The sequence below is a fragment of the Rhineura floridana genome, chromosome 7, assembly GCF_030035675.1.
Source record: "Rhineura floridana isolate rRhiFlo1 chromosome 7, rRhiFlo1.hap2, whole genome shotgun sequence".
Taxonomy (NCBI): Eukaryota; Metazoa; Chordata; class Lepidosauria; order Squamata; family Rhineuridae; genus Rhineura; species Rhineura floridana.
Genome location: NC_084486.1, coordinates 32,792,228 through 32,818,833, shown reverse-complemented (window position 1 = coordinate 32,818,833; position 26,606 = coordinate 32,792,228). Strand labels below are relative to the sequence as shown.

The following is a 26,606-nucleotide window of genomic DNA, read 5'->3' as shown; positions in this document are numbered from 1 at the left end:
AGTCTTATATTTCGATCACAGCCCTAATTATTTGCCCTGGCAGGCTAGGAAGCTGCCTTATGCTACATCAGATGAATGGTCTAGCTCAATATAATCTACAGTGACTTCAGCAGCTGTCCAGGGCTTTAAACAGGAGTCTTCCAGACCTACAGTATCTATTTATGCTAAGGATTACATCTGAAACCTTTTGCATGCAAAATATGTGCTCTGGCACTGGGCTATGGACCTTCCCCATGTTGGCTTTTTATACTGGCACAGCAGCCCTACAATATCACTGTGCAACAATGTTTTCTAAAATGTAACTGGAATAGCAGCTGGCATACTCCACCTTGAAGCACCTTTGTGTTGTTCAGCAATTCTCATAGCTGTGCTATTCCAATATAACTAGTAAATCAAATACAGGGGTTAAGAAATCAGGTGGGTTGTCTTTTGTCTCAGCCAAAGGCAGTTCATAGGTAGATGTGAATTATATGAGTTATGACTGAACTGACTGCAGCAGCTTGGAGCATAATGTGAACAAGGTGTAATATATACCAGCACTGGGCTTAACTATAAATATTATTAGAATATGATTAGTATGCAAGGACTGCAATGTGAATAAAAAATCAAGCGAGAGGAACAGAGATGAGAATGCAGACCAGACACACGCTCACACCCTGGGTAACCTGCAATGGCATGCATGGCTGTCACCAACACTGTGTTTTTTCTGCACCAATCTGAGTAATTCCTACCTCTTGCACCCGCATGGCTAGGGCAGATCATGTGGCTACCCACCACACTTGTGATGCCTGCCACAGGAGCAGTGTTGCAGTGACCACAGGCAGCAGCAATCACACAGCTCCAGATATTGTGTCAGTGGGGCCTCATTCCAAGGAATTAGACTAGCAGGAACAGAGTTACAATAAATTCTCAAACAGACAACATCAGGATTTGGAAACATATTTGGTGGAATAAATGAAGTCTGCTAGAATAAATGAGAAAATGACAAGGCATAACAGAAGAACAAACCTTATAACTCTGAAGCCATCATAGAAAATATGTACCATTTTATCCAAAAATATTTGAGGCCTCATTGAAATTAGCCAATTAGGTTTTTATTTTGTGAAAGTGGCTTTGATAAGCTGAGAGGAAATATCTGCACAGTGCTTCTTATTGATGAAGCATAAGCTATAGAATTCCCTCCCCACAGAGCTATGTCTGGCACCCTCCTAGCTTTCATTGTATATGAGGACTCACCTCTCTTTACCCTGCTCCCCCTCTCTCTCACACACATACACACTCTTTAACTGTTTTAACTGATTTTAATATTGCATTTTTATATTGTTGTAACCTGCCCTGAGACCTTATGGTGAGGGGCGAGTAAGAAATCCAACAAATATTTCAATATTGGGAACTTAGTATTGCTTATTTAAGGGCTGAAGTGTCACCTCTCAACCCAGGCATTTAAAGAGGAAGTTTTCACATATTTAAAAGGTAGTAGGGAGACATAGCCACCACCTGGACTCTGCCTGTATGAATGTTCCCAAACCCAATAGGTAGGAACTAGGTAAAGGCTCAACAGTGTCATCTAGAGCAGGGATGTGTGTGTGTCAGACCTAAGGCTTGGAGGATCTATGCCTTTTTTTTTCTTGTTTTACCCGAATGATAAGATCCACCAAACAGACCCAGGGGCAAAATTAGTGTGTGGAGGAGGGGGGTGTTACAGATCAGGCTGTCTCTAAGCACATGTTCAGTTCAGATTAGGGATTTGTTTCCAGTTCCCGAACTGAGTTCACAGTCCCATCACACAAAAGTCCACTCTTGGTTTCCCCCACTCCCAGTTGTCTTCATCTCAGCAGCTTAATTTAGTTTTTAAAAAAAAACAAACGTTTTTTATGGTGGCTATTGTTAAACAATTGCAAGTCAGAACCTTGCTGATCTGCTCCAAATCACTCAGAGATCTGGCAGTAAATCCTGGTCTCTCTTCTGCCCACCCTTGATCTAGAGTCCTCTGCATGGGTACAGCCTAGCGAGTTGACAGCTGCATCTGGTTCGCTGTCCAGGAATTATACTAATTTCTGGCACCAAAATCGGGGCATATGGATGCTTGCAAAGAATCCTTCACTGGGTTTTATCCTTCTTTAATTAGAATCTAATTCCCATCCCTGTTTTTAATGTACCAAAGATTTGATACAGTTTGGCAATCTCATCCTTACAAACTGTGAAATGTTCCCTTCAGGCTCTAGAGCCCTATGTAAAATATTATCTAAAATCCAGATAAGTTATTTGACAAATCCTTTTTTTAGAGCTTTTCAAAATAACGGTCTTTTTGTCACTTCCCCTAAGGGCTGTAACATTATTCCTGTAGCGCCAAGAAAACTGCTTCAAAGGCAGAGAGCAGTGAAAAATAATATCAATAAAATGTTGAGGAACTCTGGAAAAACATATCTGAAATGTTTTAACATCAATTATACTATGGTATGGCAGAGTATAAAATGTATTGAAATTCGTTTGGCTTGATCTAAATAGCTCAACTGCATATTTGAACAATGCGGAAATATAGAGAATTAAACTTAAGATTGGAAAAATAAGAAGTGGAGTCAAACCGAAATTGACAGATTCATCCATCCCTAGCTGCAAGGTTTAACTTGTTAAATCTGTAGATTTAATTTGTGGGTCTGGACTGAAGGGCACCTACTTATTTTATTTTTGAGACTAGCTTGGTGTATTATTGCAATAAGGAATGAAAAAGAAGCTCCTAACAATGAATGGTAGCTTTTGTTGCAGTCCAGTGCATACTTACCTAGGTGTAAATCCCATTGAACCTAATGGAGCTTATATCTGAGTAGACATGTATTGGCTTGTACTGCAAGTTACCTCACTCTTGTTTCAATAACTCAAAAAGGTACCTATACTAAGGTTATGGCACTACTGACTGACTGATCGATTGATTAATGAATCAGTCAGTTAAAGCCCAAACTACAAAAATTAAACCAGTCATATTTAACTCTATCCCTGGCGATAAAAATAAATTGAAACTTCTGCTTCTGGAAGATTGTAGCTTTGGCAAATCTCAAAGGGAATAGTATTCTACAGTTGAAAAGAAATTCCTGTGGACATCCTAGTAGCACTGACAGTACATATAGTAAATGCAGCATTCTTAGTTGATTTTAGAGGATGGTCCATTGCTCTGTTGGCCTTGATCATTTAGTGCTGCTTAGGTCATTGGACTGAGGTTTCTAGAACAACTACAGTCTATTTTGTATCATTGGTGAGAAGACATTAAAAAATCCTCCAGCAATATGTGAAATGTGCTTAAAAGACAACATAATTCTTGTAGGACACATTGGTCTTCTAACCATAGAGTCACTGGTGAATAAAGGAAAAACTAGCACAGACATGAAGAATGGACCCTAGGGAAATGCATATTAATGGAGTCTTGCAAAATTTATTATGCATTGTCAAAAAGTAGCTCAGAGTAAATAACTAAATTGTACTTGGAGTCTTGATGAACCCTCAACGTTTCACAGATGTTTTAACTGAACAGGAGCTCTGGATTCACCTATAATTTCACTTTTGGCAACATCTGTTCAAAAGAATATCTCACAGTAAATATTTTTACCAAATGTCAAAAATGCCTGCTTGCAATTTTCAGTGCTCTGTGGAAATATTCATATTCATACAAGTGATGTCATCTCATAAATCTGATTGGCTATGTAGCATTGTGGCACTATTGCATTGACTGTAGAAGATCTGGTTAAGTGAGATCACCTATGTGACTAATTTGGAAGGAGAAGGCAGCAGAACATGGTAGACAATGGCATGGAGTAGGCTTGGGAAAAGGTGAATACCTGTATGATTGGTCCTTTTGCAAAATAAATAAATAAATTCTTCCTCACTCAAGTCATTAGTTATAGCAACATATATCTAATCAGAAGCCACTCTGTGCTGACTTCAGCATGCGACATCAACCACTCACCCCACTGACTCAGGCCACAGCAACAGAGGTAAAACTTTGCATAGGCTGACTAGAAACTGTAGCTGTTATGAGCTGAAACGTTCATATGCATTGAGCTCTATTTTTATACTTGCTCCTCTAGATGACCTGTTTATTGAACATTCATCCTGATTTGCTTATGCAAAGCTTAGATCGAGGCTAGACTATGTCTGGTCTTTATTAAGCATTCATTCTGATCTGTATGCAGCGAGGTTATACGGCAATGAGCATCGGTATTGGGACCTGTACTTTTCAACTTGTTCATTAATGACCTAGAATTAGGAGTGAGCAGTGAAGTGGCCAAGTTTGCTGATGACACTAAATTGTTCAGGGTTGTTAAAACAAAAAGGGATTGCGAAGAGCTCCAAAAAGACCTCTCCAAACTGAGTGAATGGGCAGAAAAATGGCAAATGCAATTCAATATAAACAAGTGTAAAATTATGCATATTGCAGCAAAAAATCTGAATTTCACATATACGCTCATGGGGTCTGAACTGGCGGTGACCGACCAGGAGAGAGACCTCGGGGTTGTAGTGGACAGCACGATGAAAATGTCGACCCAGTGTGCGGCAGCTGTGAAAAAGGCAAATTCCATGCTAGCGATAATTAGGAAAGGTATTGAAAATAAAACAGCCGATATCATCATGCCATTGTATAAATCTATGGTGCGGCCGCATTTGGAATACTGTGTACAGTTCTGGTCGCCTCATCTCAAAAAGGATATTCTAGAGTTGGAAAAGGTTCAGAAGAGGGCAACCAGAATGATCAAGGGGATGGAGCGACTCCCTTACGAGGAAAGGTTGCAGCATTTGGGGCTTTTTAGTTTAGAGAAAAGGCGGGTCAGAGGAGACATGATAGAAGTGTATAAAATTATGCATGGCATTGAGAAAGTGGATAGAGAAAAGTTCTTCTCCCTCTCTCATAATACTAGAACTCGTGGACATTCAAAGAAGCTGAATGTTGGAAGATTCAGGACAGACAAAAGGAAGTACTTCTTTACTCAGCGCATAGTTAAACTCTGGAATTTGCTCCCACAAGATGCAGTAATGGCCACCAGCTTGGACGGCTTTAAAAGAAGATTAGACAAATTCATGGAGGACAGGGCTATCAATGGCTACTAGCCATGATGGCTGTGCTGTGCCACCCTAGTCAGAGGCAGCATGCTTCTGAAAACCAGTTGCCGGAAGCCTCAGGAGGGGAGAGTGTTCTTGCACTCGGGTCCTGCTTGCGGGCTTCCCCCAGGCACCTGGTTGGCCACTGTGAGAACAGGATGCTGGACTAGATGGGCCACTGGCCTGATCCAGCAGGCTCTTCTTATGTTCTTATGTTCATTCATCCTGATTTGCTTGAGAGTGTTCATACGTTTTCCCATTAATTATTCACACATCCCACACATTTCAGATTTCAAAAAGTCCTTCTTTAAAAAGAAAAAAAATGGATTTTTGGGGGGTGCTAGGACAACAGCATGCTTTCACCCACTTAAATTGTGCAAACCTACATTTCTAGTGCGTGCTTGAATCCCTCCCACAAAATACTGACTCTGGAGGCGATCCTGCATAATGGATTGAAAAACTACCTGAATAACTGCATCTCCCCCAATGCTGCCCTCCATTTTTTCTTGTCTGTCTGATTGTTTGGGCTACACCTTCTCACTGAAGAACTGAATTAAGGCAGTACTGAATCCTATATTTTCATGCATGCAAAACACACACTGTTTGTTTTGACTGAAACTACAGATTTAGATCAGCCAAGTCCTCTCAGCATTGCAGATACAACACCAGTTATGCATTGCTCTCAGGTATGAGGATTTTTTAAAGAAGTGGAAAAGATGTCTAAGCTTGTACCCTTCACTATTACTGACTTTGCATGTTTGCCTGCAGTGATCGTCTTTTAGTTAGGAAACTGCAGGCCAGAGTCATGTGTGCCTTGTAGCTTCCCCTGCACTCCCTAAGCTAGCTTGCTGCCCTCATATATGGTCAAATATGATGTCTCATTGCCAGTGTTGAAATATGGCTGAAATATCAGGCTGATGGTACATGGAAAGGGTAACGTGTCAATTTCCCCAGGACAGAAAGGGTGGGACTTGGATGACAGCTGTTGCTTCAGTAATGAGGCAACTCAGCCTAGGAGCTTATATAGGACCTGGAACCCACCACCCCGCTCTCAGTCAGGCCCTGATCTGAGCAGGAGTTTCCATGTGCTTCCCCTCTCTCCTCCCAAGAAGCCTCATGCATAGCCAGTATAGCACTTCAGTGGCAGGTCTGAAATTCCTATCTGTCTCCTCTGTCCCTGTGGCTCAGAGGGAGATGGGGTGTGGTCTGAGAGCTGCCCAGGAACTGAGGCACCTAGTTTAGGGACTCCAGTCCTGGGGCAGGAATGTGCAGATCCAATGGGTTGTTGGGGTAATTGGCAGTATGAAAATCTGCTGGAGAGTCCTGCTCCCCTTGCTCCTCATCTTAGGAGTCCTCAGGTTTGAGGTCTGAGTAGGGCTGAACCATGGCAGGCGAAGGCTTTACCTCATGCTGCCGTGCATAGTCAGAGACAGGATGCCACTGAATACCAAGTGCTTAGGAGCAGCAGCGGATGAGGATGGTTGTATTCCCTGCCTGTGGATTTACTGAAGGCATCTGCTGGGCCTTGGTCTAATCCAGGTGCACTCTTCATATGTTGATTAAAATGATCTCTGGTAGCAGGACTGGGAGAGATTTATTTGAACTATTTGATCTATTTCAGATAGATCGATGGTCTTACTCAGTACAAGGCCACTTCATACATGCATATATGATCTGCCATAGCATTTGAAAAATATCTAAACCATTTACAGAAGAGGAGGATTGCGAACAGTTTGATGGAAGAGAGATTCTCAAAGTACAGGGATCAGAGATGTTGCATAATCAATGCATCATTCACAGACAATTTCAAGAGGATTTTCAGTTTCTTGAATTACTGCAGAATACTCAACCAGGGAAAGGACTATGCTCAGTGGTTAAGCACATTATTTCCAGGAAAAAAAGGTCATAGGGGCTGGGAAAAACCTGTCTAGAACCTTGAAGAGCCAGTGCCAGTCAGCATAGACCAGCCTTTCCCAAGCCGGTGCCCTCCAGATGTTTTGGACCGCAGCTCCCAGCAGGTCCAGCCAACATGGCCAATGGGCAGGAATAATGGGACTTATAGGGTTGTATTTAGCGTAGCACTAAGTCAAATGTTCCATCAGTGCAAGGACTTTTCCTTGTGCCACAGAATGTTCTTCCCCTCTCCTCCTCCTTCACCCCCCTCCAAATCTGTTCTAGTTTCCCCCCTAATCCTCTGACACAGATTTGGGGAAGTGTGGGGCACATATGGAGGGAGGACTAGTTGAAGTCATTCTGCTAGTGCAATAATTTAGTTGAATACTACCCATAGTCTAAAACATCTGGAAGACTGGTATGAATACTACTGAGCTAAATGGGTCAGTGGTCTGGCTTGGTGTAAGGCAGCTTCCTATGTTCATAAATTCACAGCTCAGAGCCAAACTACATGCTATGTTAGACATGTTAAAGTAACGTGTTTAGAACAGGCCACATCTTTCTTCTTTAGAAAAAGCAGCTGTGGGGAACCTTGATCCAGACCAGGATTGTGGTGATGGTAGTGGTGGGGAAAGGAATTAACCTTCTCACTGTATCATTGTGCTGATGAAATCTGCTCCTCAGAACTTCTATTTCGCTCCAGTAGCTGCTATTTGCTCCAACATCCTTTTCCATCTGCAGGAAACAAACAAAAAGTTTTCTCAGGGCATAGATAATATCAAATATATTGTATGGACGTATCAGGAATAGCTTCAATCTGGGTCATCAAATATCAAAAAGAAGAAAGCAGGGGGAACAAGAGAACAGACAGATATGATTAAAGGTTTACCAAGATTTCAATATAAAAAGAGGCTTGGACCATGTAGCCTGTTGATGATGGGGACTAAATCCATTTTGCAAAGGAGCAACTGTATTCATATGGAAAGCCAAGAACTTGTGTTGGCTAATTTGCACTGTACAAAAATGAGGTGGTAGTAGTGAAAAATGACAAACAGAAGTGTGTGTGTGGGGGAAATCTATTTAAGCTAGAAATTAATTATTCAACCTGAGTTCTATTTGTCATTACAGTTTGTTGTGGTCAAAGTTTTAGTAGATGTCACTCAAAGAATTTTACATTTCTCAGGGTAGTGAGGCCATCCAGGATTTTCTGCCTTAGAATAAAAAGCTTGTGGTACTTAAAAAAAAGCCTGTGGTGGTTTATAAAAGTAAGGTAATAAATAAGAAATGAGAGACACACACACACCCATGGCACTAACTTATTTTTGCATTTGAGTCATCTGGGTATATTTTCCTAAACAATACAGAAATTACTAGAATGTGTTCAAATCTGCAGCTTTGGCGCGAGATGTGAGTAAGGTGTGTGCAAACAAGTTCTGGACAGGCTTGGTTATTCTAGACATCAGTTTTACTGCCATTATAAAAGCACAAGCTATACTTTCTTGTCTTTCAGTACTCATAAGTGAAACTGAGAACTGGATAAGCGCAGAACAATTGTAGCCAAACTAAATTCCTTGTTAGCTCAAAATTCAGCACGTACATCTTTATGAGCAATCACTCCTTCTATGTAAAGTTATAAGCATCTTAAAAAGCATTTGAACAAATTTAAGCAATCTGTTTCTATGTAAATGGGGGGGGTGTTTCGTAATGCAGAACTCCACAGGTGCAGATAAATAAATGATTAGAGGTGCACCCACACAGAGGCACTCATCATACACTCTCTGACATTTGAGTTCTAACTTGAAAGTATAGGGAGCTTTTCTGGAAAATGCAGTTGCCTTTTAATACCAGCAAAAAAATAGCCTGGTCATTTAACTGACTCTATCAAACAAGTGACTAATATGAAGCAATACGGAATGTAATTAAAATCTATATTTGCAAATTCAGGCTTGGATAATCATTTGGGGCACTTGTACAGTCACAGAGAGACAAATGACATATCAAATTAAATCACAGAGTGTATAGTTGGCAACAGCTGGTAAAGCACAGTGGGGAGGAGAGCCTGGGTGGGAGCCCAGAGTCTGTGAGTTCAAATCTCCACTCATGTCTCCTGGGTGTAAAGGGCCAGCTAAAGATCACCCCCACAGTGAGTGGCTCAGGGGTTATGTGCCCTGTCACCTGTACAGCTGTGGGCAAGCTGCATAGTCCCAAGGAACCCATTTGCCCCCCAGCTGGCAGTTACGGACAGGAAGGGGCTGGCTTGTGCAGCTGTGGCCAGCTGAGCAGGCCCTAGCCAGCTGGGGAGGACTAGTCTCAGAGGGGGGCAATGGTAAACCCCCTCTGAATACCACTTACCATCAAAACCCTATTCATAGGGTAGCCATAAGTTGGGATCAACTTGAAGGCAGTCCATTTCCATTTCATAGTTGGCAAACCATGTTTTTACCCCCAAATTTAATTTCTAAATGTGCTAGAATTCCGCTCGATTTGGATTTGGTACAGAATTTTCTAGTAATTTGCTTATTCTCAGTTGCTGAGTATCAGACGTTAATGTAGCAAATTTCAGTGGCTATTTATAAAAATGAACTTTTTTAAAAAAATCTCCCTCTAAAACATCAATTGTAAGAATGATACTTTATAAATATTACCTTTTAAAATACCAATATTTTCTTCAAACTATTGATTTTTATATATAGATATTTCCTTCAAAATATTGATGTTTCCTTTATCGATATTAACATCAATATTTCTTCCAAGCCAAAAATTAACACAGATTGGTAAAAGCAGTGGCAAGGGATACAGAACAAACTCAAATCGATGCCAGCCTGTTCGGTTGATGGAATGCTGCTGAACCAACACCTGCCAAAGGATCTCATCCCTATTAGATGTTCTAAAAATAGTCTAGTAGGCCAGATAATTTCTGGTCTGGAATGAAGTTCATCCCTATTAATGATGCCATATTCTTTTCACAGACCCCAGAAGAACTTGAAGATGTCTCTGACCTTGAAGATGATCATGATACACACAGCCGCACCAGTATTCAAACCGAAGGGAAAACTGATAGGGTATGTATCAAACCAATTTTATTAAGAAGTATTCATCAAACTGCCTGCAGGGTTGTTCCTTTAAGATATCTTATTTGGCTGCGAATCATGCCAAAATCTTAACTCCTGTCTTCAGGAGATTTCTGAACAAGGATACAAGATCTTACAATGAAATAGATTATTAATGAGAAAAGATTGAAGTTCTCAATACTGAGCAAAAAAAATAAATTTGCTTGGGAAATACCCGTTCAAAATGGAAGGTTGCTCAAAAGTCATGAACTTCCTTTCCTAGCCAGAGGAAAGCTGGTTATTATTACTGAGTGCCCAGATTAGGGTCTGTTGCTCAAATACAAAACTGAACTAGTTTCAAACAGTTTAACTGTAGTTCTTTCACTTTAATTTTCTATTTGCGGTCTGCCTCTTATGCAGATTCTTCAAACACCCCAATGTTTAGGCTAACCCTATGTTCCTCAGATAATTAGGCAACATGAAATCTCCCATGTATCTGTATTTGTGGGTCCAAGTGTTTTTGCTGTCTTGATCTGGGAAGAGTAAAAGACAGCATTTCCAGGACCACCACCCCACCACCCAGCACCTGGGTGGGAATGGGAAAAAATCCTGCCTTTTACTCTTCATCTCTAAAGAGCTGGCAGAGAGCTTAATCTCCCAGACTCAGCACTGAGTTCAAGTGATAAAGCTGTGGAGGCTGGTGGGCTACTTCCTATGGCTTGCTGAGCTGCATCTGCCCTACAGCCACAGGTTAGGTGCCCCTGTTTTATATAATACACACCTTGATCTGACATCAAAGCTGGGGTAGAAATATTTGAATCAATGAAGCTTAAACCCACTGCCTTACGCACAGCTATATATGTAAAACAGCTGTTCCAGAGAAAAGAGAGTCAGAGAAGTGCAATTCCAGATGCTCCTTCTGCAGCTTGATTTTCTATGGGTTCATTGTCTTACTTTTATCCCAGTTCTTTCATGGCTTTATCTGTGAACCAAAATAAATTTTCCTGAGCACTAAAACTGGTAGACAAGCACCCTCCATATTGCTTCTACTCTCATTTTCCTTGCATGCTATTGCTTGTTAAGACCTTGGCAGTTCCAGTTCCCTATATCAGAGAGACCCACCATTCCAGGCAAACTGGCACTGAAATCTGCTGCACCTGCTTGTTGAGCTACCCATAGGCATCTGGCTGGCTGCTGTGAGAACAGGGTGCTGGGCTAATGAGGCCTTGGGCCTGATCTGGCAGGGCTCTTCTTCTGTTCTAAATATTATGTATATATGAAAAAGCAGTAATTTGTTTGTTAAGGAATTCCAAATCCCTTAAAGGCATGAAAATAGATACTAATCACTTATTTGAAAACGGACTGTGTCTTGGCTGTCAGGAGCATAATAAAGCTGAAGATATCTTATTTGCAAGTAGGATAGGCAGACTGTGATGTTCCTGTATTAATGTAAATATGGTAAGTGCTGTTTATATAGAAGACATATGGTAAGTGGAGTGAAAGAGGAGGGGGGAGTACATGAGCAGTAGAATGCTGGATGATTGGCTGAGCGTTTGAATGGCTGGGAGTATAAATGGAAGAATGACAGTTGAATCTGGGGGGGTGATAGTCGGTGGATGTTGGTAGTTGGTGGATGTTAGGAGGTGGGTGTGAGTTGGTGGATGTGAGAGGAAGAAGGTGTTTGGTGGTGGATGTCAGGAGAGTGTGGAGAAAGAGGGAGTGAGAGTTCGGATTAATAATAAGTCAAGTACCACAGGAATAGATGAAACCATATGCTTAAGTAACATTATAAAAGTAATCTTGTTATTTCTAATATTTAATAAATACTATTTTGGTTTACCGAAGGCCTGATCCTTGGCTGGGGAATATACAGACCAGAAGGGAGGGCAAGGTAATTACCAAGGCTGAAGGGAAACAGTAACGAATGGTGGCAGCGGCGAAGGGAGGAATAATAACATTGCAAGTATCCAGAGCAACCCAGAGTTATATGTGTAATCTATATAGATACAAAAGGGGTTGGGGACAGCTTACGCATGCAGTCACAAAAGTAACCAGATAGAGAGAGACTCAGGCAAAGTCTCTGGGAATATTGGTTACTGGACGTGACTGGTGGTGCTGCCTAGCAGGGGGATCTAGTGAGATCTGTGCTAGAGTGGAGAGAGAAACCATATAAAGGACAGTCCGGACGGTGGAGTCCCTGGTGGTGCCTAGTGAAAGGCAGTAGCCACGAGCAGGTAGGAACCTGACAGGGAGAGCCAGGGAAGGGCGTCACACAGACCCCCAGAAATAAGATATTTGGGGCTGAAAGAATCTGAAAGTTTCTTTTGTCCACAACTAATCCAAAATATAGGTCTAGGAGACAAACAAGTTCAAAAAATTTTAACAATGGAAAAGGACATATCACTTAACATTCATGTATCCTTACATTTTCCTATAAAATATAATGGAAGAAAACAGACAGACAGTGTTGTGGACTAACAGAAATACTTAGAATGATTTCTATAGAAAATTTATGTTGCTCTAATTGGTCTACAGTGATGCAAATAAAACTGAATTTGAGTGATAGTTGAATATGGGTTGCTATCTGACTTAAAGTACCTTCTAGAAGCAGTGTAATTAACTATTCAAGACCTATGAATTATCAGTTCTCAGACTCAAATCTTCCTCTGTATATGAAAAAAAGAGTGGATGGAAGAGATTTTGCTGGAGTAAGAGAGTGGGGCAATTCAAATAATCCAAAACTATCAATTTTTAAGAGCAGGAAATTAAATCAGAAGACACCCAGCTTTAAGGATAATAGCTGAATGTCAGTGTTTCCCAAGCAGTTGTCTCTAGTTGAATTCTCTATCCTATATTTACAATGAGCCAAGGCTTTCTGCATTCTGGAGAAAAAAACACACACACAAATGCTATTCTAAACTTGTATACAGTGTAGTACGGATACCACAATTCTTTTTTTAAAAAAACCTCTAGGGACATCATGTTAATAAGATTAACTCCTATGATTATAGGATACACCTTTGTTAATATTCATAAGGTAACAGTTTGCTACCCTATCATTAGCTAATAACAGTTCCCAATTTTAGTAAGCTGAAACAACCAGTAGGAGTTAGTGAGCTGTGCCAGTCAGACCAAAAATACCCTTTTTGCTTTGCACATTGATGGAAGACTACAGTTGCAACTCCTTTCTGACAATAAAACAGCTGAGTCTGCTCAGATTGCAATGGCAACTTTATGGAAAGTGAGCAAGTTAGCCAGGCATAATCTGTACCTAGATCTATATGCTGCCATGGGAGCCTGTATGTATAATCTTGAGAATTAACTCTCATTGGGATGAACTCAGTTTCCTCTTTGAGGGGACTGAAATAAGGTAGATAAGCATCCAAACTGGCCAGATGGCTGCTGAACAGATGCCAAATGGGCAATGCCCTTTGGCATTACACTTTGGCAGCTGCCCAAGGCAACTGCCTTGATCAAGAGCTGACTTTTATAAAGTCTCCAGGAGCAAAGTCCTCTTCTGCCCAGGTGAAAAAGCATTACAGAGGAGCAGAATCTTCACCAGACCTCTACAGTAATGTCTGATAATAACATCATGCTAGCAACCTCCAATGCAGACTCTGCATAGAATGAATGCAGATTGTGCAGTATGATTGCAGATAACAAGGGCATACATGAATATCCCTTCTCTCCTTTTTAAAATGGATCTTTATTAATGCCAACTAAGGAAAATCTCTTATCATGATATGCACAATATTATGATGCACTTTGAAAAAAAATCAATATATATATTTAAAGAAACAGTGTAAACATTGAAAACCAGTTAATTCCCCAGGGTTTAACTGTGTTTGACTTTCCACAGCTCTTAAAACATACTGTGTGAAATGATGATTCCCTGCAAGAAAAACTAAACAAAACACTTGGTAATTAAGCTACCACTGCTGCCCAATTTGGTCTGAATTGTGCCTTAAAATTACTACCTTCGGAGGCTAAGACAAACAAGGGCTTTCCTTAAAATAGTTTCCATATGAAAGCCTGCATTGCTGATCTTCATGAATATAGGTTGTGCAGTGGCAGAAATAACTATGTAAACATTTCATAATGACTTAGAGGGGTTTATTTATCACACATTAAACTCTATTCATACAAGAAAATACAATCTATTAAGTCCCAGTAACACAAGAGGAATAAAGAGCTTCCAGGGTCTTTATAACAGTTTAAAACCAGCACAAACAAATTCTCTACTCACAGAGGCTATTCACTTTTCCACACTGTGGTCTTGAGGCCAGAAGTATATTTTGCCTCCCAAACTGAGCTCTGCAGGAATAGCCATGTGCCACAATACAGCTCGAGCTTCCGTAACTGTTAAGGCTTCCTAGCTATGCAACACATGCACTCAGGCACATATCAGTATTACACATGCACATATAAATATATGAAATTAAAAAAGAGAGATGTATCAAACAGTGAAAAGTTGACCAAATCTTTTGAGTTGACATGAGGGATCAGACAAAAATTCTTGGGTGTGGGTGTCTGATCTGGTCTCTAAGCTGCCAGTTACCCATCTGTGTTTTTTTAAGTGATCTCCAAATGAGATTGCTGTGAAGTCCTCCCTGCTGCCCTTGAAGAGCATTTGGAAACTGCAACTAATGCAAAAGGCTACAGTTAGAATGCCGATGTGTGTTACAGGTCTTGAGTCTGTGACACGTCTTTTGTTTGATCAGCACTGGCTGTCAGTTTGTTTCTGGGCTCATTCAAGGTGCTGGGGTTTACCTTGAACACCCTGAATGGCTTGGGATCTGGGTAACAAGAGCCTTCTTCTGTATGAGTTTCCCTGCATACTCCAGTCATCATCTGAAGCTCTGCTCCTGATCCCTTGACACAGTGAGGAATGCTTGGCAGTGGGAAGGGCCAATCCTTTGCTGTAGTAGTACTTCCCCTATGGAATTCCTTGCTGAGCATGCTGCATCAGGCCCCTTTGCTGCACTGTTTCAGACAGCTGGTGAAGACATGGCTGTTTAAAAAGGCTTTCAGATGAATTATTTCCTCTTTCTGGAGTTTTGATATTTTAATTCTCATGGCTACTTGAAATTGTTATTGTGATCTTGGTTTTTATGCTGATAGTTCAGCCCTGTAGCCAGGGTGGGGCAGATGGGTGCATCCCCTTCTCAATATGTGCTTTGCCCCCCTCTCAGGATTTTTTTCTTAATTTGGCTTTTTAATGTGTGACATGACAGACAATGACAATCTCGTTTAAAGAATGACAGATTGTTTTAAGATCAGGAGCATTTTAAGAATAGGGCCCTCTGAAAAATTCAGTTAATAAGGCAGGGTGAGTACACAACAAAAAACTCATCTGGAAGAGCCCCCAAAAGTCTGCTCACTCAAGCCTTTCCCCAACTGAGGGTGGATTTTTCATGATCACAATCACCCTAAAATTATTTAAGTGATCCAGAGTTAAATATAAGAAGTTTGTACTATGGGCCAGAGTTAGACTCCAACCCTTGGACTCTCATTTGCTCTGCTTTTCAGTTTCAGTTGTGTTCTCTACCCAGCCAGCAATAAACAAGCATGCTTGATTGCCTGCAGTAAGAAGTAAGAGTTTGTTTATTGTGCAGTTATTATGATGAGCAGAGCAGGACTGGGCACTTATTGCTTAAGGATGAAATAAAGATTTTACAGGAGAATATTTTACAAAGTTAAGACCTCAATCTCATTGACATCAACAAGAACGTTATCCATATTGTTCTCAGCACCACTGTCCCTAAATGCTTGACTGTGGTTGCATTGTAATGTGCTCTTACTCTGTTCTAAACCTGTTTAGAAATCTGTATTGGTGTTGTCCTGATACAAGATTAAAGTTGAATTTTTGAGAAAACAAGCTCTACACTAATTTTTAACTTCTTAGTTACAGTATAAATTATTTTCTTTGGTTTACACTTTTGGGTATAATATATACCCCTTGTTCATTGGATCCTTAACATCATTTTTTCTTATTAAAAAAAAAAATGCCAGCCCTTTAATTCATACTAAATTTCTGTGAATTTGACCTTTACATTGCTGTGCATGGAGGAGTGAGGGGGAAGGTCACTGCCTTTCCCTTCCTCTGGTCTGGCCCTCACATCCTCTTCACCAGTGTGGGGGGGATTGGTTGGCTCTATGCACCTCTCTGCCCCCCTCCCAAAATGTCCCACCTACAAATGTGGCAAGGAAGGCACATTTGATTTATAATTTGATTGCACTGTGGATTGCTTTGTGTTTTACAGCAATTGGTTTTTTATTGTCAGCCACCGGGATTCCCCCCTGCCCCTGAAAAATAGGCAAAATATATGTTTTTAAAATAATTGAAGGGCTACTGACTGGGTTTTAGTTTTTGATTTGGTTTTAGGTTCAGAGATTGATCCTTTGCCTAGAAAAAGGTTTGCTGCTTCTAGGGATGGAAAGATCTGTCCATTTGGGTTCTCTCAGTCTCTCATTTGTGCAATCAGAAATTCCATTCTCCACAGTTCTGCATCAATTTTCTTTCTTAAAAAAATCCTCATGAAAATTATTTTATCATTTTAGTGTGAATTTCTCTTAATAAACACATTCTGATATAGTTTTGACTAATGTACACATTTTTGCAAGCAATTTCTAATATTATGCATTTTGTATGTTATTTTCACCAATATATGCATTTTATAAAAATGTAAATGTACTGCCTTCAAGTTGATTCCTATACACCCCCAATATATGCATTTTTGTAAACATTGTTTGGTTTTGATAACTGCATAACAAAATTTGGATGAGTGTGAATTTTGAAGTATAGCTGTGTTTCAGCTCTGATATTTCAAAAGTGTGAATTTGATAAATTCAGCTTTAAATGCAAACAGAATCAAATTTCTCCACCATCCTTAGCTACTTCTCTTCCTGTTGCCAATTCATTATATGGTGCTCACTGCCTACTATTACTGAATTCTGCCATGCTACTCTCACTAAGTCCTCATCTTTCATTGTACATGTGCCTGCGAACTCCCATATGAAAATGGCTGTTGTTGGGAAAAGCACAAGTTGTGGTATGAACATGGCAATAGTAGAACAGATTCTGACAATGGTGAGATGGACTGCAGGGGACAGAGAGCAGTGGGTCTTGAGCCTTGCATTAGATGGTGAATGGGAGCCTGGTGGTTTAGACAGTGGCATAGTGGCAGCTAGTGGTAAGGATAACAGCCAGTAGCAGCATTCCAGAAAACACATTCAAACATTTATAGTACAGTAAAAAACGAATGTAAAAATGCAAAACAACATACAGTAAAATCGTGCCATTTCCAAATTACTGTATTCTTAACCCGTATGTTTCTATGCGCTACTCTGCCCTCCACTTTGAAGATATGGTGGGAAATGGTATTAACTGTTCATGGGCCTAAAATATTTAATGAGTGATCACATAATACCCTGGAATTTATTGGGATGCCAAGCCACGCAGTGTATCCAAAACGCAGAAGTGGGATTAAGAGACAATTTAAATGGAAAAGCCAAAGCTTTGGTGAGAAGGCAAAGGATTCATGTTTTTGTTTGAGAACCATCCAGGTATTTGGGTTTACATATAAAACTGAATTCACAGACAAGCTGTTTGTGTAACTTTGAAAACTCTTGTTCTGCAAAAGATGCAGGACATGATTTCACAGTAGCTCCTGCGTGTCTTTCAACTTCCTTGCCTTCATACCTTTTCTCTTATGAAAATGCATTTCCATGCTCATTGTAGGCTCAAAAGAACCCAGCTGCCTTTGAATTTAATAGGCCTTTTTGACCCCACATGCTCCCTTTGCCAGAAGCATGATTTCTTTTATAAAGTGTGCCTGTCCCTTTGGACAAGGGCCACTTGAGAGGAATTTTTTTTCATTCATTTTGTGTTGGGTCATATCAAAAATAAATCCAGGGTGGCAATAGTTTAGCAAGGCTGTGTAGGTTCTGGATAAGGAAACCCTGAAATGAGAATAAAGCAAGTAAAATATCACACATAAGAACATAAGAACATAAGAACATAAGAACATAAGAACATAAGAACATAAGAACATAAGAACATAAGAAGAGCCTGCTGGATCAGGCCAGTGGCCCATCTAGTCCAGCATCCTGTTCTCACAGTGGCCAACCAGGTGCCTGGGGGAAGCCCGCAAGCAGGACCCGAGTGCAAGAACACTCTCCCCTCCTGAGGCTTCCGGCAACTGGTTTTCAGAAGCATGCTGCCTCTGACTAGGGTGGCACAGCACAGCCATCACAGCTAGTAGCCATTGATAGCCCTGTCCTCCATGAATTTGTCTAATCTTCTTTTAAAGCCATCCAAGCTGGTGGCCATTACTGCATCTTGTGGGAGCAAATTCCATAGTTTAACTATGCGCTGAGTAAAGAAGTACTTCCTTTTGTCTGTCCTGAATCTTCCAACATTCAGCTTCTTTGAATGTCCACGAGTTCTAGTATTATGAGAGAGGGAGAAGAACTTTTCTCTATCCACTTTCTCAATGCCATGCATAATTTTATACACTTCTATCATGTCTCCTCTGACCCGCCTTTTCTCTAAACTAAAAAGCCCCAAATGCTGCAACCTTTCCTCGTAACGGAGTCGCTCCATCCCCTTGATCATTCTGGTTGCCCTCTTCTGAACCTTTTCCAACTCTAGAATATCCTTTTTGAGATGAGGCGACCAGAACTGTACACAGTATTCCAAATGCGGCCGCACCATAGATTTATACAACGGCATGATGATATCGGCTGTTTTATTTTCAATACCTTTCCTAATTATCGCTAGCATGGAATTTGCCTTTTTCACAGCTGCCTCACACTGGGTCGACATTTTCATCGTGCTGTCCACTACAACCCCGAGGTCTCTCTCCTGGTCGGTCACCGCCAGTTCAGACCCCATGAGCGTATATGTGAAATTAAGATTTTTTGCTCCAATATGCATAATTTTACACTTGTTTATATTGAATTGCATTTGCCATTTTTCCGCCCATTCACTCAGTTTGGAGAGGTCTTTTTGGAGCTCTTCGCAATCCCTTTTTGTTTTAACAACCCTGAACAATTTAGTGTCGTCAGCAAACTTGGCCACTTCACTGCTCACTCCTAATTCTAGGTCATTAATGAACAAGTTGAAAAGTACAGGTCCCAATACCGATCCTTGAGGGACTCCACTTTCTACAGCCCTCCATTGGGAGAACTGTCCGTTTATTCCTACTCTCTGCTTTCTGCTTCTTAACCAATTCCTTATCCACAAGAGGACCTCTCCTCTTATTCCATGACTGCTAAGCTTCCTCAGAAGCCTTTGGTGAGGTACCTTGTCAAACGCTTTTTGAAAGTCTAAGTACACTATGTCCACTGGATCACCTCTATCTATATGCTTGTTGACACTCTCAAAGAATTCTAATAGGTTACTGAGACAGGACTTTCCCTTGCAGAAGCCATGCTGGCTCTGCTTCAGCAGGGCTTGTTCTTCTATGTGCTTAGTTAATCTAGCTTTAATCATACTTTCTACCAGTTTTCCAGGGACAGAAATTAAGCTAACTGGCCTGTAATTTCCGGGATCCCCTCTGGATCCCTTTTTGAAGATTGCCGTTACATTTGCCACTTTCCAGTCCTCAGGCACGGAGGAGGACCCAAGGGACAAGTTACATATTTTAGTTAGCAGATCAGCAATTTCACATTTGAGTTCTTTGAGAACTCTCGGGTGGATGCCATCCGGGCCCGGTGATTTGTCAGTTTTTTATTGTCCATTAAGCTTAGAACTTCCTCTCTCGTTACCACTATTTGTCTCAGTTCCTCAGAATCCCTTCCTGCAAATGTTAGTTCAGGTTCAGGGATCTGCCCTATATCTTCCACTGTGAAGACAGATGCAAAGAATTCATTTAGCTTCTCTGCAATCTCCTTATCGTTCTTTAGTACACCTTTGACTCCCTTATCATCCAAGGGTCCAATTGTCTCCCTAGATGGTCTCCTGCTTTGAATGTATTTATAGAATTTTTTGTTGTTGGTTTTTATGTTCTTAGCAATGTGCTCCTCAAATTCTTTTTTAGCATCCCTTATTGTCTTCTTGCATTTCTTTTGCCAGAGTTTGTGTTCTTTTTTATTTTCTTCATTCGGACAAGACTTCCATTTTTTGAAGGAAGACTTTTTGCCTCTAAGAGTTTCCTTGACTTTGCTCGTTAACCATGCTGGCATCTTCTTGGCCCTGGCGGTACCTTTTCTGATCTGCGGTATGCACTCCAGTTGAGCTTCTAATATAGTGTTTTAAACAACTTCCAAGCATTTTCGAGTGATGTGACCCTCTGGACTTTGTTTTTCAGCTTTCTTTTTACCAATCCCCTCATTTTTGTGAAGTTTCCTCTTTTGAAGTCAAATGTGACCGTGTTGGATTTTCTTGGCAATTGGCCAGTTACATGTATGTTTAATTTAATAGCACTGTGGTCACTGCTCCCAATCGGTTCAACAACACTTACATCTCGCACCAGGTCCCGGTCCCCACTGAGGATTAAGTCCAGGGTTGCCATCCCTCTGGTCGGTTCCATGACCAACTGGTCTAGGGAATAGTCATTTAGAATATCTAGAAACTTTGCTTCTTTGTCATGACTGGAACACATATGCAGCCAGTCTATGTCCGGGTAGTTGAAGTCACCCATTACTACCACCTTTCCTAGTTTGGATGCTTCCTCAATTTCATATCTCATCTCAAGGTCTCCCTGAGCATTTTGATCAGGGGGACGATAGATCGTTCCCAGTATTAAGTCCTTCCTGGGGCATGGTATCACCACCCACAACGATTCTGTGGAGGAGTCTGCCTCTTTTGGGGTTTCGAGCTTGCTGGATTCAATGCCTTCTTTCACGTATAGAGCGACTCCGCCACCAATACGTCCTTCCCTATCCTTCCGATATAGTTTATAACCAGGGATAACCGTATCCCACTGGTTTTCTCCATTCCACCAGGTCTCCGTTATGCTCACTATATCAATGCTCTCCTCTAAGACCAAGCACTCCAGTTCTCCCATCTTGGTTCGCAGGCTCCTAGCATTAGCGTACAGGCACTTGTAAGCAGTGTCTCTCTTCAAGTGTCTTTGGCACTTGTGTAGGCCTGTGGTAATTTTGCTCTTCTGAATTTATATCCTGTGCCCCTGCTCTCACAATGCCTACTTCTAGGCCTACCCCTTTTAAAATTTCATCATTTCTTTGGTTTTTATCCCAGGGGGGATTCAAAATTCTTTCTGAAATGTTTGCTATTGTTTAAGCCAGGGTTTCCCAGACTTCTGAGTTCATTGCCCCTTCACAAGCTTATAAAGTTGTCATTGGCCCCAACAAAAAATCTTAGGAATGTTAATGAAATAAAGTCAAGAAATATCAATCACCATTACTAGGGGCTGCTGTCTTTTGAGACAGCTGAAGTCCCTGGTAAGTGGTGCAAGGACTGGGACCCCCTGCCTGACCCTGGATCCAGAGAGAGGCTGCAGTTAATCTTGCAGCCTTTCGCATCAGCTCCTGGCTGGATCAGGAGGCATAAAAGCCCAGCAACCCTTGGGGAGCCCCTTAGGGAATCCCAAGAGTGAGGATGCTACCCCCTTCTATTTCTTCCTTTTAAAAAAAAATCTAGTGGAGATTGGTAGTGGGGAGGGCATATGGCACATGTGTAGTTCCTGTGCAGGGTGAGAGCCTGTGCAGTGAACTGAACAATATAGGAGAAAGTCGCCAGATGCCTTCAGAGTGAGTCTATAACTGGTAGAAGGCTGGCTGTCCCTGGGTGTGAGACGGGGGGGAGTAGATGTCCCCGTGTGAAAGATATTGAGTGGGTCTGACTCTTCCCAATTCTCTCAGAGGCCTACTGGGATAACTATTTCAAGTAGGTATTGTTGGTGGGCTCTTGTTGGGTCCATATCAGGTGTTTAGGAGGAGTCTTAGGAGGAACATGGGTGATGTCACCCCAATATCAGTGATCATGGGTAGAGGGAAGTATATCCATGGGGAGGTAGTGAACTACCATAGAAGACAAGGGCAAGACTATCTACACCTTGTTCCTCACTCCCACTCCTCTCATGGATGGGTTCCTCATTGCTCATCTGCTGTGCCCACTGGCCTGTGTGTGTTGTTTAATGGCAGATCAGTACACAATAAGACCACACTCATCTATGATTTGACCGTGGATGAAGGTGCTGATTTGGTGTACATTATTGAGACCTGGGTGGATGAGCTGGGAGGAGTTGATCTGACCCAGCTTTGCCCACCTGGATATTTATTATTTATTTATATAATTTATTTATAGAATTTATTAGTCGCCCATCTGGCTGGCTGTCCAGCCACTCTGGGTGACGTACAACATAGGCATATAATACCTAGACATTGAAAATCTAAAAACAATGAAGATAAAATCTAGCCCACCCCAAAAGCCTGCCTGAAGAGCCAGGTCTTCAAGGCCTGGCGGAAACTCATCATAGAAGGGGCATGGCGGAGATCATTTGGGAGGGAGTTCCACAGGGTGGGGGCCACAATTGAAAAAGCCCTCTCTCTAGTCCTCACCAGTTTGGCTATTTTGACTGATGGGATGGAGAGAAGGTCTTTTGAGGCTGAACTTGTTGGGCGGCATAGCTGATGATGCTGGAGGTGCTCCTTTAGATAGACTGGGCCGATACCGTATAGGATTTTAAAGGTCAAAACCAACACCTTGAATTGGGCCCGGTAAGCAACTGGTAACCAGTGCAGCTCTTTTAGCACTGGAGTGATATGATCTCGCCGGCGGCTGCCTTTAATCAGGCGTGCCGCCGCGTTCTATTCCAGTTGCAGCTTCCAGACCGTTTTCAAGGGTAGCCCCACGTAGAGCGCATTACAGTAGTCTAGGCGAGAGGAGACCAGGGCATGTACCACCAATGGGAGCAGATGATTGGGAAGTTAGGGGCGTAGCCTCCGTATCAGATGGAGTTGATACAGTGCTGCCTGGCTCACAGCCGAAACCTGAGCTTCCATGGACAGTTTGGAGTCAAAAATGACCCCGAGGCTACAGACCTGGTCTTTTAGGGGCAATTGTACCCCATTGAGCACAAGGTCCAAATCCCCTAACCTTCCCTTGTCTCCCACGAACAGTACCTCAGTTTTGTCAGGGTTCAGCTTCAGCTTATTCCTTCCCATCCAGCCACTCACCGATTCCAGGCACTTGGATAGGGTTTCTACAGCCAACCTCGGTGAAGATTTAAATGATAGAGCTGTGTGTCATCTGCATATTGGTGACACTGCAGCCCAAATCTCCTGATGATAGTCCCCAGCGGCTTTATATAGATGTTAAATAGCATCGGGGAGAGGATGGAGCCCTGTGGCACCCCACAAGTGAGAGGCCAAGGGTCCAAAACCTCATCCCCCAATGCTACACTTTGGTGCCTATCAGAGAGGAAGGAATGGAACCACTGCAATACAGTGCCCCCTATGCCTAACCCTTCCAGGCGATCCAGAAGGATACCGTGGTCAACGGTATCAAAAGCTGCTGAGAGGTCCGGGAGGATGAGGAAGGTGCACTCACCCCTATCCAACGCTCTCCTCATATCATCCACCAAGGCGACCAAGGCTGTTTCAGTCCCATATCCAGGCCTGAAGCCCAACTGAAATGGATCCAGATAATCCGCTTCCTCCAAATGCGCTTGCAACTGCTTCGCTGCCACCCGCTCAACTACCTTGCCCAAGAATGGTAAGTTTGAGATTGGGCGAAAGTTGTTCAAATCTTGGGGATCCAAGGAGGGCTTCTTTAAAATTGGTTTTATTACTGCCTCCTTGAGGGCTGATAGCATTATGCCCTCTTCCAAGGATGCATTTACCACCACCTTGATCCCCTCGCCCAATCTGTTCTTGCAGCTCAGAATGAGCCACGACGGGCAAGGGTCGAGTAAGCAGGTGGTTGGACTTAAGGTTGAAAGCACCTTGTCCACTTCATCAGAAGGAAGAAGCTGGAACCGATCCCACACCACCAGAGAACCACTGGCCAACTCTGGCTCGCTCACTGTATCCATGGCTTGCGGAATCGCACTCTTTAGACAATCGATTTTATCCGCAAAGTGCTTTGCAAACTCATCACAGGAGATCTTAGAATGTTCCACAGGTTCCGAAGCAACTGGACCGACCAGGCTTCGGACCACTTGGAACAGCCTCCTGGGACAGCACTCTGTGGATGCAATAGAGGCAGCATAAAAATCCTTTTTTGCTGCCCTTATCGCCACATGGTAGGCTGCTGCAGCTGCTCTAACCTGTGTCCGATTGTCATCAGAGCGAGATTTCCGCCACCAGCGCTCTAGCCGTCTCACCTCCCACCTCAGAGTTCGCAACCGTGGAGTATACCATGGTGCCGTCTGAGCTCTATTTGGGGGAGAGGGCATTTCGGAGCCACCCGGTGCAGCACCAGCACAGGCTGCACGGACGGAGGGGAGGAGTTGCTGTGGTCTACAGAACTTCCATCTCTGTCACCAAAAAACCACTCTGTCTTGGAGATGGCTGTGAGGGCCTGCACTTGGTGTCGGGCCAAGGAGACAGGAAACTAGGGTTGCTGCTGGTGTACCGTCCACCCGGCAGCTTCTCTGACTGAGCTGGCAGGGGCCATCTCAGCTGAGGTATTGGAGGAGCCCAGAACTATTGCCCTAGATGATTTCAATGTCCATGCTGAGGCTGCCTCTAGTGTTCTGGCTTAGGACTTCATGGCCTCCATGACGACCATGAGGTTATCTCAAGTTGCCACTGGCCCAACACATAAGGCAGGGCAAACCCTCAACTTGGTTTTTGTTCCAGATGGAGGAAGAGGTGGTCTGGAGATGGGGGTGGGGATTGATGTCACCCCATTGTCATGGCCAGACCACTTCCTTGTGAAGTTTAGACTTATGGCTCTGATCCTCCCCTGCAGGAGTGGTGAATACATTAAGATGGTCCGCCCCCGGAAACTAATGGAATCTACTGGATTCCTGAATGGCCTGGGAGAGTTCCCAGTAGATAGAGCAGGTGACCCTGTTGAAGCCCTTGTCATGCTGTGGAACAACGAGGCGCATTGAGATCTTGACACGGTTGCCCCCGAGCGCCCTCTCTGGCATTGTGGAGCCCGGTTTGCACCTTGGTACACCAGTGAGCTAACAGCAATGAAACAGGCTGGATGACAGCTAGAGTGCAAGTGGCGAAAGACGTGCTGTGAGGCTGATCAGGCATGAGTAAAATATCATAACCGTGCCTACTGTGTGGCGGTGAGGGCAGCAAAGAAGGCCCACTTCTCTGCTACCATCACATCCTCAAGTAGCTGTCCAGTGGAGCTTTGCCGTATTGTCAGGGATCTGTTGACATCAACTCCAGGAAATGGAGTTTTAGACCCTTCAGAGGCCCACTGTGAATTGTTTGCAAGGCACTATGAGGGTAAAGTTGCTCGCCTCCGTAGCAGTCTTGATGCCGCATCCACATTTACTGTAGTCCCCAATAAGGTGTCCAGTGCAACGTCTGCTGCAACTTCTTGGGAATGGTTTCAGTTGATGCAGCCTGATGATGTAGACAAGGTGCTTGCAATGATGCAGCCCAACGTGTCCTCTCGACCCTTGTCCTTCTTGGCTTATAAAAGCTTGCCGAGGGGGTTTGACTGAGTGGATCCAGGGTGTGGTCAACACATTGTTGCGGGAGGGAGTGGTTCCAACCACCCTGAAAGAGGTGGTGATCCAACCACTCCTGAAAAAGCTCACCCTGGACCCACTGGTTTGCAACAATTACCAACCGGTTGCAAATACCCCCTTTTTAGGGAAGGCGATTGACAAGGTTGTGGCGCAGCAATTGCAAGTACTCTTGGATAAAACAGATTATCTTGACCCATTCCAATCTGGGTTCACGCCTGGTTATGGGACTGAATCAGCCTTGGTCACCGTGATGGATGACTTTTATCGGGAGAAGGACAGGGGAAGTGTAACCCTGTTACTCTTACTTGACAGTGGCTTTTGATACCATTGACCATGGTATCCTTCTGGGCCGACTTGGTGAGATGGGTATTGGAGGCAATGTTTTACAGTGGTTCCAATCCTATCTCCAAGGTAGAGAATAGCATTGGGTGATTGTCTTTCATGCCCTTGGCAGTTGTGCTGTAGGGTGCTGCAGGGTACCATCTTGTTCCCCATGCTGTTTAACATTTATATGAAGCCCTTGGGAGCGGTCATCAGGAGATTTGGGGTGAGGTGTCAGCAGTACACTGATGATACCCAGCTCTATTTCTCTGTAACATCTGAATCAAGAGAGGCTGTGCAAGCTGCCTGGACTCGGTGATGGGCTAGATGAGGGCCAATAAACTGAGTCTGAATCCTAGCAAGAGGTGCTGTGGGTTGATGGTTCCCTAGTTCAGATAATTGGTCAGTTGCCTGCTTTGGGTGGGGTTGTACTCTCTCTGAAAGACCAGGCCCATAGTCTGGGGGTGCTCCTGGATCCATCTTTGTTGCTAGAGGCCTAGGTGACCTCCGTGGCTAGGAGTGCCTTTTACCAGCTTCAGCTGGTAAGACAGCTGCAGCCGTTTCTGGACCGGGATAGCCTGGACATAGTTGTCTATGCACTGGTAACCTCTAGGCTGGTTTACTG

The 26,606-nt window shown here is 42.9% G+C and overlaps 1 protein-coding gene across 6 annotated transcripts in view; it reads left to right on the top strand.

The window, feature by feature from the left end:
- CTNNA3 (catenin alpha 3) overlaps positions 1-26,606 on the top strand; it is a 1,138,512-nt gene that overhangs the window by 983,012 nt on the left and 128,894 nt on the right. For all 6 annotated transcript variants that reach the window (XM_061635143.1, XM_061635147.1, XM_061635148.1 and 3 more), the window contains one exon: positions 9,951-10,043. In XM_061635143.1, the coding sequence (XP_061491127.1) occupies positions 9,951-10,043 (93 nt within the window). The remainder of the gene's footprint in view (positions 1-9,950; positions 10,044-26,606) is intronic.